This window comes from Lepidochelys kempii, chromosome 6 (assembly GCF_965140285.1).
Source record: "Lepidochelys kempii isolate rLepKem1 chromosome 6, rLepKem1.hap1, whole genome shotgun sequence".
Lineage (NCBI taxonomy): Eukaryota > Metazoa > Chordata > Testudines > Cheloniidae > Lepidochelys > Lepidochelys kempii.
The window spans coordinates 31,119,762-31,136,052 of NC_136385.1; the positions used below are offsets into that span (position 1 = coordinate 31,119,762).

Genomic DNA, 16,291 nt, shown 5'->3' on the forward strand with positions numbered 1-16,291 from the left:
ATAGTTTAATGGATATCAGGAACTTATTTGATTGGAAAATAGTTTCTCTATACTATGGCTATTAGATTAGACCAGTGGTGGGCAATCTGAGGCCTGCAGGCCGCACACAGCCCGTCAGGGTAATCCGTTGGCTGGCCACCATAGACTCATAGACATTAAGGTCAGAAGGGACCATTCTGATTGTCTAGTCTGACTTCCTGCACAATGCAGGCCACAGAATGTCACCCACCCACTCCTGCAATAAACCTCTCACCTATGTCTGAGCTATTGAAGTCCTCAAATCATGGTTTAAAGACTTCAAGGTGCAGAGAATCTTCCAGCAAGTGACCCGTGTCCCATGCTGCAGAGGAAGGTGAAAAACCCCAGGGCCTCTTCCAATCTGCCCTGGAGGAAAATTCCTTCCTGACCCCAAATATGGCGATCAGCTGAATCCTGAGCATGTGGGCAAGTTCCACTAGCCAGATACCCAGGAGAGAATTCTCTGTAGTAACTCAAATCCCACCCCATCTAACATCCCCATCACAGGCATTGGGTCTAGTTACCATGAATAGTTAAAGATCAATTAATTGCCAAAATCATGTTATCCCATCATACCATCTCCTCCATAAACTTATCGAGTTTAATCTTGAAGCCAGATAGGTCTTTTGCCCCCACTGCTTCCCTTGGAAAGCTATTCCAAAACTTCACTCCTCTGATGGTTAGAAACCTTTGTCTAATTTCAAGTCTAAACTTCCCGACGGCCAGTTTACATCCTTTTGTTCTTGTGTCCACATTTGTACTGAGCTTAAATAATTCCTCCCCCTCTCTGGAATTTATCCTTCTGATATAGAGAGCAATCATATCTCCCCTAAGCCTTCTTTTGGTTAGGCTAAACAAGCCAAGCTCCTTGAGTCTCCTTTCATAAGACAGGTTTTCCATTCCTTGGATCATCCTAGTAGGCCTTCTCTGTACCTGTTCCAGTTTGAATTCATCCTTCTTAAACATGGGAGACCAGAACTGCACACAATATTCCAGATGAGGTCTCACCAGTGCCTTGCATAATAGTACTAACACCTCCTTATCTCTACTGGAAATACCTCACCTGATGCTTCCCAAGTCCGCATTAGCTTTTTTCACTGCCATATCACATTGGCGGCTCATAGTCATCCTGTGGTCAATCAATACTCCAAGGTCCTTCTCCTCCTCTGTTACTTCTAATGGATGCGTCCCCAGCTTATAACTAAAATTCTGTTATTAATCCCTAAATGCATGACCTTACACTTCTCACTATTAAATTTCATCCTATTACTATTACTCCAGTTTACGAGGTCATCCAGATCCTCCTGTACGATATCCCGGTCCTTCTCTAAATTGGCAATACCTCCCAGCTTTGTATCATCCGCAAACTTTATTAGCACACTCCCACTTTTTGTGCCGAGGTCAATAATAAAAAGAATAAATAAGATTGGTCCCAAAACTGATCCCTGAGGAACTCCACAGGTAACCTTCCTCCAGCTTGACAGCTCACCTTTCAGTATGACCCACTGTAGTCTCCCCTTTAACCAGTTCCTTATCCACCTTTCAATTTTCATATTGATTCCCATCTTTTCCAATTTAACTAATAATTCCCCATGTGGCACCGTATCAAACGCCTTACTGAAATCTAGGTAAATTAGATCCACTGCGTTTCCTTTGTCTAAAAAAATCTGTTACCTTCTAAAAGAAGGAGATCAGTTTGTTTACATTTGCACAGCCACCCACAGCTCCCAGTGGCCGTGGTTCGCCATTTCCGAACTGTCTGGTGGCCTGCCAGCAGATTACCCTGATGGGCAGGTTGCCCACCACTGGATTAGAGTAGACTGTTTCACAAAGTTCAGTACAGCTGCCATTTTTATATGGCAAAGACACTGATAAATACTGTGCCATGGTTAAGTTTCATTTTCTCACAAGGGATGACATTCACTCCTGTGCATAGGGCCAACACAAGGCTCAGGCAACACTTAAGCCTGAAATGGATAATGAGGAAGTTCATTATTGGTTTAAAAGTCCTCAGGTATTCATTATCCCATGATAACTAATCTAAAACTTCAGACTCATTTCCTGGTAAGCTATAAAAAATGGACATTTTTGAAGATGTGAAGGAGACTTGCGTAGCAAATATTTTAAAGAGTCTGTAAGCTAGCACTAGAGATATTCCAAGGTTCCTGCATTCGGGAAAGGTCTATCAGTGATAAGCAACTTGTGGTTCCAAGTATCAGACAAGTATCTCTTCATATCCCCTTGATGTCTTCAAATGTGAAAACATCACTAGTTTGTCACAGAAAGGATGAATAAAGGACAAAGAAATTCACTTTGGTCTCTCCAAAAAAGTGATGGTTCATACAACTACTCATATTCTTAAGCAAGTGTGATAGAGAGCCATTTTTCAGAACACCCGTTTGCCTGAAAACGGCTCGTATTGGTTTTGATTCAAGACTGGCCAGATCTGAGTTTCTTCCACTAGGGGGTCACTCTGTAGAGCCAGGTTTCTGGAAGTAAGTGTGACTCCTGGGGATATTATCCTGATCCAGTGCAACTTCAGAGAGTTGATCACTATGAACGCTCAGATTCTTCTGAGATCATTTAAGCAATAGATTTAGTGTGGGTAAACACTACACTGCTCAAGGGAATTCTCTCGTGACTTTCAAAGACCTGGCTCCAAAACTTTTCTCTAAATTCTAAAAAATACTCCTTTTTGCTGTAAAAATGGGATTGTGTAACCAATTTACTGGAAATTCTTCAGATCATTTCCATAATAACAGCTTGTACTACATGGATGATATCTGGAATACATCATGTTTCCTATGAGAAATGTCAACCGGAGTAGCTGGAGCTGAGTCAGAACCTAAACCCATAGGGCTCAGTCCTGAACTCTTTATTCAGACAAAACTCTCATTGACGTCAGTGGAGGTTTTGCCTGAATAAGGAGTGTAGGATCAGGCACCTAATTTGTACATGTCAGATGATTAACTCTGAAATGCCTCAGAGTATCCACTGTATTTCATAGAGTAAAGGGACTAAGTACTGTGACTAACTCTTGATCTCAGCCCAAGATGAGTGATTTTTAATATGTTTCTAATGGAATAATAATAATAAATTACAGGCCTGGTGAATTTCACTTTTGAAGATCAGTTTAGCCACCTGACTGCAGTATATCTTTAACAGTATCACAATTCCAATTCAGGTTCGCTGTCTCATTACATTAATCGTTTTAGCATTACTTCTTTAGCTCTTAAATCAGTTCACTGCCTCTATGGGATAAGTGCCAAATGCAGGGATAAAATTTTCCATCATCCCTCTGAAGTCATGGTTTAAGGAAGAGAAGCCATTATTTAGCTCTACCAGGAATTACATTATGTTTTATCTTATTATCATTATAGATCAGTTAATAAAATACTTCTGACAGCTTTTTGTTATACTAGTGGCAATAAGTTCATAGCAATGAAGTGATGTATGCAATATGAGTGGTTTGCACAAATTGCATTGTCTATAATTCTCTTAAATTGAACCCCGATAGCAATTTGCTCCAAGCCCACCTACCCAGCGTCAGCCAGTGGTACCTATAGTCTCTAAGCCAGTCATGCTGCAACCTGATCCTAACTTTATGGTGAGGCCAATAATCAAACCGGAGGCCCTGGTAAGACTTTTCTAATATTCTTTTCTGAGTGTGGTAAAGTTGTAGGAATTTCTCTTGTTGAATTGTCTTTAAAGTTTGTCCTTGTGTTCTCCTAACCATAAACCACGTTGAATTGTTCTGAATAATCAGACGTGGTAAGTGTTAAAGGTCTCTGTGTGGCTTTGTGAATAGAGTCACACTATCTCACAGCAAGAAGTTTGGAGGGTTTTTTTTATATATTTTTATTTTTATTTCATACATTGTTTTGATTTGATCATTTTTGTGTTCATTCATTCAAAAAGTCAAATTTTTCATAAGTGGCAAGATTGTCAATGTTAATTTTTGCCTTTAAAAAGAAACAAAAGTTATATGATTTATACACATTTCAAATTCTTCCCTTCCCAAGGAAAACATGTAGATTGTTAATATTAAATTGGACCATACAATAGACTAGTATTGTGGTTGTCCTGTTAAGTGTTACACAAGTAGATTTTTTTTTCACATCTGTTTCCAGTGTATATAAAGATGTATTGTGCTCTGACCAAAATCTTAGACTAAAAATGTTTGGGCTGAATTTTGTTGTATTAAGGACTACGAGGTTTGGCCTTTTGAGAGCAGAAGAGATCATGAGTAATTTGGAAGATAAGGACTCAATCTTGAAGTCTTTATTCTGGAAAAACTACCATTTAAGTCAATGGAAGTTCGCCTGAGTAAGAATTGATGTCCCAGAGCTGCGACCATTAGTGACAATTATTCATGAGAACAATCCAATTGACTAAATTTCTTAAATGGATGCATAAGAACATAAGAATAGCTATACTGGGTCAGCCCAAAGGTCCATCTAGCCCAGTATCCTGTCTTCTGACAGCTGCCAACGCCAGGTGCCCCAGAGGGAATGAACAGAACAGGTAATCATCAAGTGATCCATCCCCAGTTGCCCATTCCCAGCTTCTGGCAAACAAAGGCCAGGGACACCATCCCTGCCCATCCTGGCTAATAGCCATTGATGGACCTATCCTCCATGAACTTATCTAGTTCTTTTTTGAACCTTGTTATGGTCTTGGCCTTCACAACATCCTCTGGCAAGGAGTTCCACAGGTTGACTGTGCATTGTGTGAAAAAATATTTCCTTTTGTTTGTTTTAAACCTGCTGCCTATTAATTTCATTTGGTTCTTGTGTTATGAGAAGGAGTAAATAACACTTCCGTCATTTACTTTCTCCATGCCAGTCATGATTTTGTAGACCTCTATCATATCCCCCCTTAGTTGTCTCTTTTCCAAACTGAAAAGTTCCAGTCTTATTAATCTCTCCTCATACGGAAGCCATTCCGTACCCCTAATCATTTGTGTTGCCCTTTTCTGAACTTTTTTCAATTCCAATATATCTCTTTTTTTGAGATGGGATGACCACATCTGCACATAACATTCAAGATATGGGCATACCATGGATTATACAGAGGCAATATGCTATTTTCTGTCTTATTATCTATCCCTTTTTTAATAATTCCTAACATTCTGTTAGCTTTTTTGACTGCCGCTGCACATTGAGTGGATGTTTTCAGAGAACTATCCACAGTAACTCCAAGATCTCTTTCTTGAGTGGTGACAGCTAATTTAGACGCCATCATTTTATATGTATAGTTTTATTGCAGTTTTGCCTATTACATCATGAGTGATGCTAGTAGGGTAGGCCCTGATCCAATGCCCATTGAGATCAGTAGAAAGTCTCCTTAATGATGAAAAATAAATCCCATCGGCACTTAAAATTCTTGAATTACAGGGTTGTGTTATGAATTCTAAACTCTAAAAATTAACTTGCATATTAAATTGTCATGTATTAAAATACTCAGAATGTTCTGCTTTAATAATGTAGGTTTCAGAGTAGCAGCCGTGTTAGTCTGTATTCGCAAAAAGAAAAGGAGTACTTGTGGCACCTTAGAGACTAACGAATTTATTTGAGCATAAGCTTTTGTGAGCGATGAAGTGAGCTGTAGCTCACGAAAGCTTATGCTCAAATAAATTCGTTAGTCTCTAAGGTGCCACAAGTACTCCTTTTCTTTTTTTAATAAAGTCGTGATTCTTGTTCCTCTGTTTTCAACATTACAGTGAAAACAGATACAGTAGCTGTTTAATGATCATTTTTTTTATCAAAAACACATTCAGCCCAGAACTGCTATGTTATACATGTTCTCAAGCCACTATGTGCATAAGAGAGCTGATTTTTACAAGATAAATATTAATTCCTGCCCATGCATCAAGAGGCAGGACTGTGATTTTGTAATGGGTAAAAAGACTGTGAATATAGATATTCCATTCAATTGTATACATGGAAATTTCATTTTAGTTTGGAATGTGTGAAATAACTAATAATTCAATCATTTACCAAGCAATTTGAAATTGGTCAGGAGAAAAGACCAAAATGATAAGGTGTCAATCTTCTTTATTCCCAAATTGCTTTATATTATTAGTTGGGAATTCGTGGATATGAGGAGAAAATATTCTTCTGATATGATTTTCAAAGCAAATTACTTTGTAAATTGCATTTGTAATTCCACTTTTTAACTTCCAACTATGACTTAGTCCTTTATGGTTGTTTGTACTGTCCGCAGGTAGGGTCTCAGTACATTGTAAACTGGGGTTTAATATTTAAATAATGTAAAAAGATGGAACAGTTTTTTTTATTATCCAGGAAAAGTGCAGGCTACCACGTGCTTAACAGGCAGAGTTTATACAGGATCTCTCCTGAAAAGTCTAAAAATAAATTTGTTTCACATAGAGGGAATAATGTTTGTCATCATTTCTGATTGATGTAAATGTTTAGAAATAGGACTAGTTCATCGGTTTCTTCAATTCACTGTGTGAAATCACCAAAGGCAAGATAGTTTTCCTTTGCTAATGTCTTTTCTTATTTTCTTGCACATGACCTATAAAGATCCTCCCATCCTGATTCTGTATATAGTACAACCTACATAGTTCCTCCCACCTTGTTTCTGTATATGGTAAAAAGTTGTGTGTATCAATCATTGGAGACTGATTTTTGAGGAAAATTCGTTGAATTGTGTTCTGACAGTCAAAAAGAGGTTTGGATTTTAGTCAAGCAAACTATTAGCTAGGCAGCCCAACGGGGGCAAGAAAATAATAATAAAAAACCCAACTGAGGGCAAAATGCCTTCCAGGTGACAAGGGAAGAAGTCTTCAAAGTAGAAGAAGTGGTTTCTCTATCTAGTCTTATTTAAGTCTACAGCTATGTCTACATTACTGTAACAAACCTGCAGCACCACGTCTCAGAACCCAGGTCAATTGACTTGGACTTGGGCTGCGAGGCTAAACATCTCATTGTAGACATTTGGGCTTAGGCTGGTTTCCGAGCCTGGGCTCCAGCCCTAACATGTACACAGCAAGTTTTACGTCTTGCAGCCTGAGCCCCATGAGTCGAAGTCAGCTGATCCGAGCCAGCCACAGCTGTGCTGCAGGTCTTTTATTGCAGCGTTACCATATCTTTCATATTAATTGGATTCAGCCCAGTAAACCCAAGTCTTCCATCTACTCAAGTACAGATAAATTATTTGAATGTATGGATGGAGAAATACATGTGAAGGTAAACCCTGAGTGTGCCTATATGCCGATATGTGGGCAAATGCAGTGGGAATGCTCTGCTTGTGCTGTGCTATCGAGAATACAGCAGCAACTCATGGAGGAGCTGCACACAGTTTGGCACAGAGAACTCGATGGATCGCTGCAATGAAACAGTACTGGGGATGTGGGGATTTCCAAAGGCAAAACCTCATGTTTGAAGGGAGTTGCAGGCAATGTCTCCCACATACCTTAAACAATCCTGTTGCAATTATTAGAAAGCTCTGAGGCATTTGTGCTAATGAGTCCTACCTTCAAATCCCCTGTGGTTGAGCACAGTTTTCCTGAGGGAAAGATTTATTACTTGAGTTTTGTTCCAGTTTTCAGGATTTGGGGCTTGATTCTGCACGACTGAAGTCGATGGGAGTGAAGCAGATCCTTGGCTGTTAGCCTTTACCCGGCCTACACTAAAGCATGTAGGTGTCTTTCACCACCTCAGTTGCTCAGCTGCACTGATGTTGGTGCCCTGGTTTTACCCACAACACTAATACTGAAAATGAATGAACATTTTCCTAAGTAGCCACATTTATTTGCAATCTTGTTGAAAAGCTGCCCAGACAGGGGCAATAAACATATACAACTTCTGAATTTAGAAATGTATAATACCCTCACTTACCCTGTGAGTGGAAAGTTCTTAAAAGAAGACCCCAATCTCTTCCCCTAATTGGGTAGACTTTTTTCATTATGTTTTATCACAAAGTCTTTGTAATTTCATGTGACACTTAGTATGAAATTATTCCAAACTATAGCATTTCTATTTTATTAGCATGCAGGTAGTAGTCTGAGGATAACAAAATCAATTCAGCATTGTATTGGGTTCAGGAAAATATAGGAACTACCATTTTAATCCTCACTTTGGACCAAAAATCTCCCAACTATTTCCATATTGGGGTCTTGGAGACCCCCTAGTATGTCAAAATTGGAAAAATACATGGGATGCATTTAAAACTGACTTCATTGTAACCAGTGAACTGTAAATCTATGAACAAGTTAAAACATTCCTAGATTCAGAAGTACACTACACAGTATTTGTGTTGGGGTCTAACTGACCCAGTAACACACACATTTTAAAAATAGCTACACAGTACACGGGTGTCGCGTCTAACAGACCCCGTTTTTAGACAATGAAAACAGATAGCAACAGCAGCATTATAAAAGGCACAAACGCAGCAAAGTGGTAGTAAATGGCTTACCACTTTGAACAAATAGAGCAAATAAGCTGACATATATTCTGAGCATACAACATTTTTACATTTTGAACATTTGTTATGTGTTTTCCTGCCTCGTTCTCCAGAACAAATGTAGCATCTTCCCTGTTTCTTAGGCTCTGGATCAGTACCCAGCACACAGATACTACTTTCCTAGAAGCCTGAAGCAAGGCTGCTATGTTCCTTTCCTGCACCAGTGGCTTCACCATTTCTGTGCTCAGGTCCCTGTGAAACATCCATCTCTTCCTCAAATGCTTATGTCAGGTGTGATTCAACAAAATCCAAACAATATATGCATTCAGACATGCAATGTGCATTTGCAATGCAACAGTAAGTCTTTGCCACAGCAACAGCATCTGTCAAGTGTGAGCTTGCCAGAAACTAGTATCTCACAATTGTGGCTTCCTCAGAAACTTTCTAGCAAGTGTAGGCTTCCCAGAAGATCAGTGCGATGGGATTATCTTGAAAGAAACTCAATTTGCTGTACAATTGTGATGATACCTGTGGGGAACATTAACTGGGATCTCACAGACCCCCAGGATGCTTTTGGTGCATTTTTTTTTAAATAAAAACCACTGAAACTGTTGATTAAAACAATGATGAAAGGTTCATATATCATATCATTACTGCTGCCTCAACATAAAAGCAATCTTATGTTGGAATGCATAATTAAATTGGGATCTAACAGACCCCAATACCTTTTGAGTCATTTTTTCACTACACAAAAATCACAACAAGTATGCAGATAAAACCAATGCTAATTGGTTGTCCGCATCATAGTTTGAGAATACTTAAAGAAGAGGCAATGTTTTATTTAAATTTTTGTATGTGCTTGGAGTTCAAAAGACCCCCAAAGACTTTGGAAGTGTAGTACTTTTATTTTCCCCATTGACTACCATTGAGGGGTCCAACTGATCTCATTACCTTTTAAGTGACTTTTTTGCTACACAAAATCCTACAAAAAGTGGAAACATGGTCAAATTGATGAGTACAAAAGAACAGCACAAGTATGTAGGGACAAAATCAGAAAGGCTAAGACACCAAATTAGTTACACCTGGCAAGGAACATAAAAGGTAATAAGAAGATGTTCTTTAAATACCAAGAGAAAGATGAAGGAAAGTGTAGGTCTTCTGTTCAGTGGGGGAAGGAGCGCTAATAACGCATGACATCAAAAAAGCTGACATGCTTAATGCGTAGTTTGCCTCAGTCTTCACTAAAAAGATTAATGACGACCAGATACTCAACACAATTAATTTAGACAACCAGGGGGAAGCAATGCAAGCCAAAATAGGGAAAGTTAAAGAATATTTAAATAAGTTAGATATATGCAAGTCATGAGGGCCTGATGAAATTCATCCCAGAATATTTAAGGAAATAGATAAAGCAATCTCGGCACCATTAGCAATTATCTTTGAGAACATAAGAACACCCATACTGGATCAGACCAAAGGTCCATCTAGCCCAGTAGCCTACCTTCTGACAGGTTTCAGAGTAACAGCCGTGTTAGTCTGTATTCACAAAAAGAAAAGGAGTACTTGTGGCACCTTAGAGACTAACCAATTTATTTGAGCATAAGCTTTCGTGAGCTACAGCTCACTTCATCGGATGCATACTGTGGAAACTGCAGAAGACATTATATACACAGAGACCATGAAAAAATACCTCCTCCCACCCCACTCTCTTGCTGGTAATAGCTTATCGAAAGTGATCACTCTCCTTACAATGTGTATGATAATCAAGTTGGGCCATTTCCAGCACAAATCCAGGTTTTCTCACCCTCCGCCTCCCCCACACACAAACTCACTCTCCTGCTGGTAATAGCCCATCCAAAGTGACCTCTCTCTTTACAATGTGTATGATAATCAAGGTGGACCATTTCCAGCACAAATCCAGGTTTTCTCCCCCCCTTTCCAAAAACCACACACACAAACTCACTCTCCTGCTGGTAATAGCTTATCCAAAGTGACCACTCTCCTTACAATGTGTATGAAAATCAAGGTGGGCCATTTCCAGCATAAATCCAAGTTTAACCAGAACCTCTGAGGGGGGGGAAGTTAGGGAAAAACAAGGGGAAATAGGCTACCTTGCATAATGACTTAGCCACTCCCAGTCTCTATTTAAGCCTAAATTAATAGTATCCAATTTGCAAATGAATTCCAATTCAGCAGTTTCTCGCTGGAGTCTGGATTTGAAGTTTTTTTGTTATAAGGTAGCGACCTTCATGTCTGTAATTGCATGACCAGAGAGATTGAAGTGTTCTCCGACTGGTTTATGAATGTTATAATTCTTGACATCTGATTTGTGTCCATTTATTCTTTTGCGTAGAGACTGTCCAGTTTGACCAATGTACATGGCAGAGGGGCATTGCTGGCACATGATGGCATATATCACATTGGTGGATGTGCAGGTGAACGAGCCTCTGATAGTGTGGCTGATGTTATTAGGCCCTGTGATGGTGTCCCCTGAATAGATATGTGGGCACAGTTGCCAACAGGCTTTGTTGCAAGGATAGGTTCCTGGGTTAGTGCTTCTGTTGTGTGGTATGTGGTTGTTGGTGAGTATTTGCTTCAGGTTGGGGGGCTGTCTGTAGGCAAGGACTGGCCTGTCTCCCAAGACAGGCGCGGGCGGAGGGTGAGAAAACCTGGATTTGTGCTGGAAATGGCCCAACTATCATACACATTGTAAGGAGAGTGATCACTTTAGATAAGCTATTACCAGCAGGAGAGTGGGGTGGGAGGAGGTATTGTTTCATGGTCTCTGTGTATATAATGTCTTCTGCAGTTTCCACAGTATGCATCCGATGAAGTGAGCTGTAGCTCACGAAAGCTTATGCTCAAATAAATTGGTTAGTCTCTAAGGTGCCACAAGTACTCCTTTTCTTTTTACCTTCTGACAGTGACCAATGCCAGGTGTCCCAGAGGGAATGAACAGGTAATCATCACGTGATCCATTCCCTGTCATTTATTCCCAGCTTCTGGCAAACAGAGGCTAGGGACACCATCCCTGCCCATCCTGGCTAATAGCCGTTGATGGACCTATCCTCCATTAATTTATCTAGTTCTTTTTTGAACCCTGTTATAGGACTCCTGGAGGATGGAAGAAGTCCCAGAAGACTGGAGAAGGGAAAACATAGTACCTGTCTTCAAAAAGGGGAAGGAGGAGGACCCAGGGAATTATAGACCAGTCAGCCTAACCTCAATACCTGGAAAGATACTGGAGCAAATTATTAAACCATCAATTTGTAAGCACTTGGAGGATAATAGGGTTATAAGGAATAGTCAGCATGGATTTGTCAAGAATAAATCATGCTGAACCAATTTAATTTCCTTCATTGATAGGCTTACTGACCTAGTGAATCGGGGGAAGCAGTAGACGTGATATACCTTGATTTTAATAAGGCTGTTGACAGAGTTCTGTATGACATTCTCATAAGCAAACTAAGGAAGTGTGGTCTAGATGAAATTACTATAAAGTGAGTGCAGCACTGGTTGGAAGACCGCACTCCAAGAGTAGTTGCAATTGCTTGATGTCAAGCTGGGAGAGTGTATCTAATGGGGTCTCGCAGGTGTCAGTCCTGGATCTGGTACTATTCACTATTTTCATTATTGACTTGGATAGTGGAGGAGAGAGTACGCTTATAAAATGTGCAGATGACACCAAGCTTGGTGGGGTTGCAAGCACTTTGGTGAGCAGGTTTAAAATTCAAAATGACATTGACAAATTGGAGAATTGGTTTGAATTCAACAAGATGAATTTCAGTAAAGACAAGTGAAAAGTACAGTACTTCACTTAGGAAGGAAAACTCGAATGTACAGCTACAAAACGGGGAATAACTGTCTAGGTGGTAGTACTGCTGAAAAGGATCTGGGGGTTACAGTGGCTCACAAACTGAATATGAGTCATCAATGTGCAGCAGCTGCAAAAAAGGCTAATGTGATTCTGGGGTGTATTAAAAGGAGTGTTGTGTATAAGACACCTGAGGTAATTGTCCCACTCTACTCGATGCAGGTGAAGCCCCAGCTGGAGTACTGTGTCCAAGTCTGGGCACCACAATTTAGGGAAGATGTGGACAAATTGGAAGGAGTCCAGAGGAGAGTGACAAAAATAATAAAAGGTTTAGAAAACCTGACCTATGAGGAAATGTTAAAAAACTGGGCATGTTTAGTCTTGAAAAAAGAAGACTGGGTGGGGGGGGGTACCTGATAAGAGTCTTCCAAAATGTTAAGGCCTATTATAAAGAAGACAGTGATCAATTGTTCTCCATGGCCACTGAAGGTAAGATAAAAAAGTAATGGGATTAATCTGCAGCAAGGAGATTTAGATTCGATGTTAGGAAAAATGTTATAAAGTAGGTAAGCTCTGGAATTGGCTTCCAAGCGAGGTCATGGAATCCCCATCATTGGAAGCTTTTAATAAAAAGTTGGACAAACACCTGTCAGGGATGGTCTAGGTTTACTTGGTCCTGGCACCATCCAAGGGGCTGAACTTAATAACTTCTCGAGGTCCCTTCCAGCCCTACATTTCTATGATTCTCTGAAAAACCACAACAGGCATGATGATAAAACCAATGTGGAAAGATGGACCTCATCCTAGTCTGAGAATACTTAATGTACGAAGAGACACAGATTTGGCACAAAAAATTGTGTTTACATTTTTGTGCACATTGGAGTAAGATAGCCCCTAAAACATTAGGAGGTTAAATCTCATTTAAGTGTTACTAACCAATACTTTGAAAGTGCTGCTAGGCAATCAAATGGAGGCAAAATAGAGTAAAAACAGCATCTGCTTGACTTGCTCCTGTGAATAATTCCAAGCAAGTCAATGGGACTCTTCATTTAAGTAAAATGAGTAGCATTTGATCCTTAGACAATAGAACTATTCCTCCGAAATAGACCTCAGAATTCCACAATCAAATTGAACTAATTTATCAAGCAGAGACATTTGAAGAATGCCCCCATCCAGGACCAAATCCTGATGTCCCTACAGCTTACCCATTCCTTAGAAGAATTGTGTGTTATTCCGTGGAATTAACCCTGCAAGATGGGGAGTAGCCTGATGGGAAAGAGAAATCTTAAAATAACTCTGTTGTCATTCATCCATACATTTTCAAAACATTGGCCAAGTTTTTTGCATTAAAGTTTCCATAGATTTGAGTGGAAATTGCATAACATAGATTGAGCAGATCTCTCTCTGAAAATTTAGGGGTGAAATGAAGCCTGATAAACAAAATGATTTTAAGAAATCTCTTGAAATGGAAATGTGCATTAATTATTTAGGGCCTGATTCTTCCCTCCAGCCCCCCATTCAGTAATACTTGACTCCATGAGTACTCTCCATTGAAAGTACTCAATGGAATTAGTACTACTAAATGTCAGAGTGAACCATGCCCTTTATAAGGAAGAAGGATGAAGAGAAATTAGATAGGTTGGTTGATTTTTATTTACAGGAAAAAAATTAATGTCTGCTTTGGCAATTTTCTTTCTTTTGCAGCCACAAGAGATGTTTAAAAGGATGGTGGTTTACAATTCATCATTTAGATCTAACAAAAAACAAGTAAAATAACACTTTCCCTCTTTGTTTGTGTGGTACTTTTTTGTTTTGACTGTTCATAGATGATAACCCTTTCTTTTTCTCTTTCCTTTTTTGTTGACAAACTTTTCAGACCAAAGATGCACTATTGCCCTAATGCATGGAAACTATTACTCTTTATAATCTTTCAATGCGTGCATGTGTTCTCCTAAACAGACGCTAAATATAGAGAATGAGAAGAGAGTAGATACCATAGGACAAATTCTCTCTTCAGCTACTCATGTGCTCGCTGATAGTTTTAGGATAGTTGGGCATCTATAACCAAGGTCGAAATATAAAAAAATAATCAATTGTCTGACATTCCAGTGCTGGTTGTTTCTCTTTGTTACATACTCTGCTGCTTGTGCCATCTGTTGTAATAGGTGTATTGTTTTCCAGAGCAAATAGCTAACTGGTATAGAATTATTATTGATTGACTAGATTTTTAAATGAAATCATAGGAAATGGAGATGGAAAAGATCTATTAAATCATCTAGTCCAACCCTTTTCCAATACAGGATTGGTCCCCATGATACTACTCCTAGTGCTTCTGTCCAGTTTCAAATAAACCAAGTGATGAGGTTCCCTTGGAAAGCTATTGCATGGTGTACTACAGTTTGGTCACATTTCACCATGATGAAATAATCCCTGGTCATTGCTTAACATGAGGGAAATTTGCTTTTTTTCTTTGCTGTTAAATGTACCAGGTCATGTACAAAGCATCTTTACTATTGCCAGTTATGTTGGATTTGTTACAATGTTCTATGGAACATCAGTAGAACATGAATTGCTTGAATTCAGAACCAGCAGTGAAGAACAAATAATAACTGTTTTCTTTGATTTTAGTAGTTGTGTGCCTTTCATGACGTTTATTTTTACATGGGCTTTTTTAAAAAGTGAAAGGGTTTTATGGATCGTTTTTCTTGGAGAACAACCCAGTTTCAATGCAATATACTAGATATCAGGAAACTAAAAATTCTCGGTGTTGGAAAAGTTTACACTATATATAATACATTCTCAGGAAAATGGAGACGTAGGGTTGTATGCATTTGATTCAGAGCTGTTGTGTTTTTGTAAGTGCTGTCAAATTAATAAACCATTTGAATAACTGTGAAATGTGACAAATCCCTTCAATCCACAGCAAGCAGGACAATCATGCACTGACAAAAAAGATTAAATCTCTGGTTAAAATGTTCTATTGGCTATTGTTTTCCATGATTTTAGCATGCACTTTTCTGTTTTATTACTCTTCTCCAGATATGATATTGACTAGAAAAATGGAGAATGAATTAGAATTAAACAGCATATTCTTTGCGAGTGAACATATTTTAATCATTAATATTTTCCCTTGTGGTTTTTAAAATTCTCAGATCATCAGATTAGTAACATGTGAAACATTGGCCCAGATCCTGCAATTGGATCCACATGGAAGGACCTCTGCAGCCATGCAGAGCACCATTGCCTTCAGTGTGGCTCCACAAGGTTGCAAAGATCTACTTGTAAAAATCTAGTTTTGGATGAGCAAGGAGTACTGGATTGGTTTTAGACAACAAGAAGTCGGATTCTGGGGCTGATTGCTACTGAATGATATTATAATCTGCTTGTATAACATTAGCATATTCAGAAAACCTATTCATTTATTTTTACTTAATTTTAGTTCTCCCTGGTTGTTTTGAGATTTTTATTTACTTGTTGTTTTTTAAAATTGCTTGGTTGCTGCTAAATATGTAGGATGGGATTTCAGTGGCCAACTCCCATTGGCTTAGGCCCTTTGCAACTTTCAACATTATGCTTCATCTATATGTTTATGCAAATGGCTGCTTGGGCTACCAAATATACAGCATTTCTAGAGTCATTCTGTTCATAGTTACATGCATTCAATCCCATGAACGCAAAGGGAGCTGCATGTTTAGTAAATGAACAGACTTTGACTACCTACCCTCCAGTAGAGCTGGGCAACATTTTTCGGACTAATAGTTCATTCACTGGAAAACACAGTTTTGAGTCTATCACAACTATTTGCAAATTTGTGTCAAGTTTGCAGAATAGTTTTGAGCAAACCAAAAAACGTCTAAAAGTTTTAGTAATGTTGAAGTGACACTTTTCATTTTGATTTTCAGGCATTTTGATGAAAGGAAAGGAGGATTAGATTCAGCAAGTGGGAATGAATGATTATAAATTGCCACTGTGAATAGCAGTGGATAGTCAAATGGGCCAGGCAAAGAGAGTGAGACTAATTCTACAGGC

At 39.0% G+C, this 16,291-nt stretch overlaps 1 protein-coding gene across 4 annotated transcripts in view; it reads left to right on the forward strand.

Moving 5' to 3' along the window:
• Positions 1-16,291, forward strand: part of USH1C (USH1 protein network component harmonin) — a 100,721-nt gene that overhangs the window by 68,081 nt on the left and 16,349 nt on the right. Inside the window, exon 16 of one of the 4 annotated variants that reach the window (XM_073347367.2) lies at positions 3,536-3,655. The exons of the other annotated variants lie outside the window; for them this stretch is intronic. Coding sequence (XP_073203468.1) covers positions 3,536-3,655 — 120 coding nt within the window. The remainder of the gene's footprint in view (positions 1-3,535; positions 3,656-16,291) is intronic. 4 annotated transcript variants of the gene reach the window in all.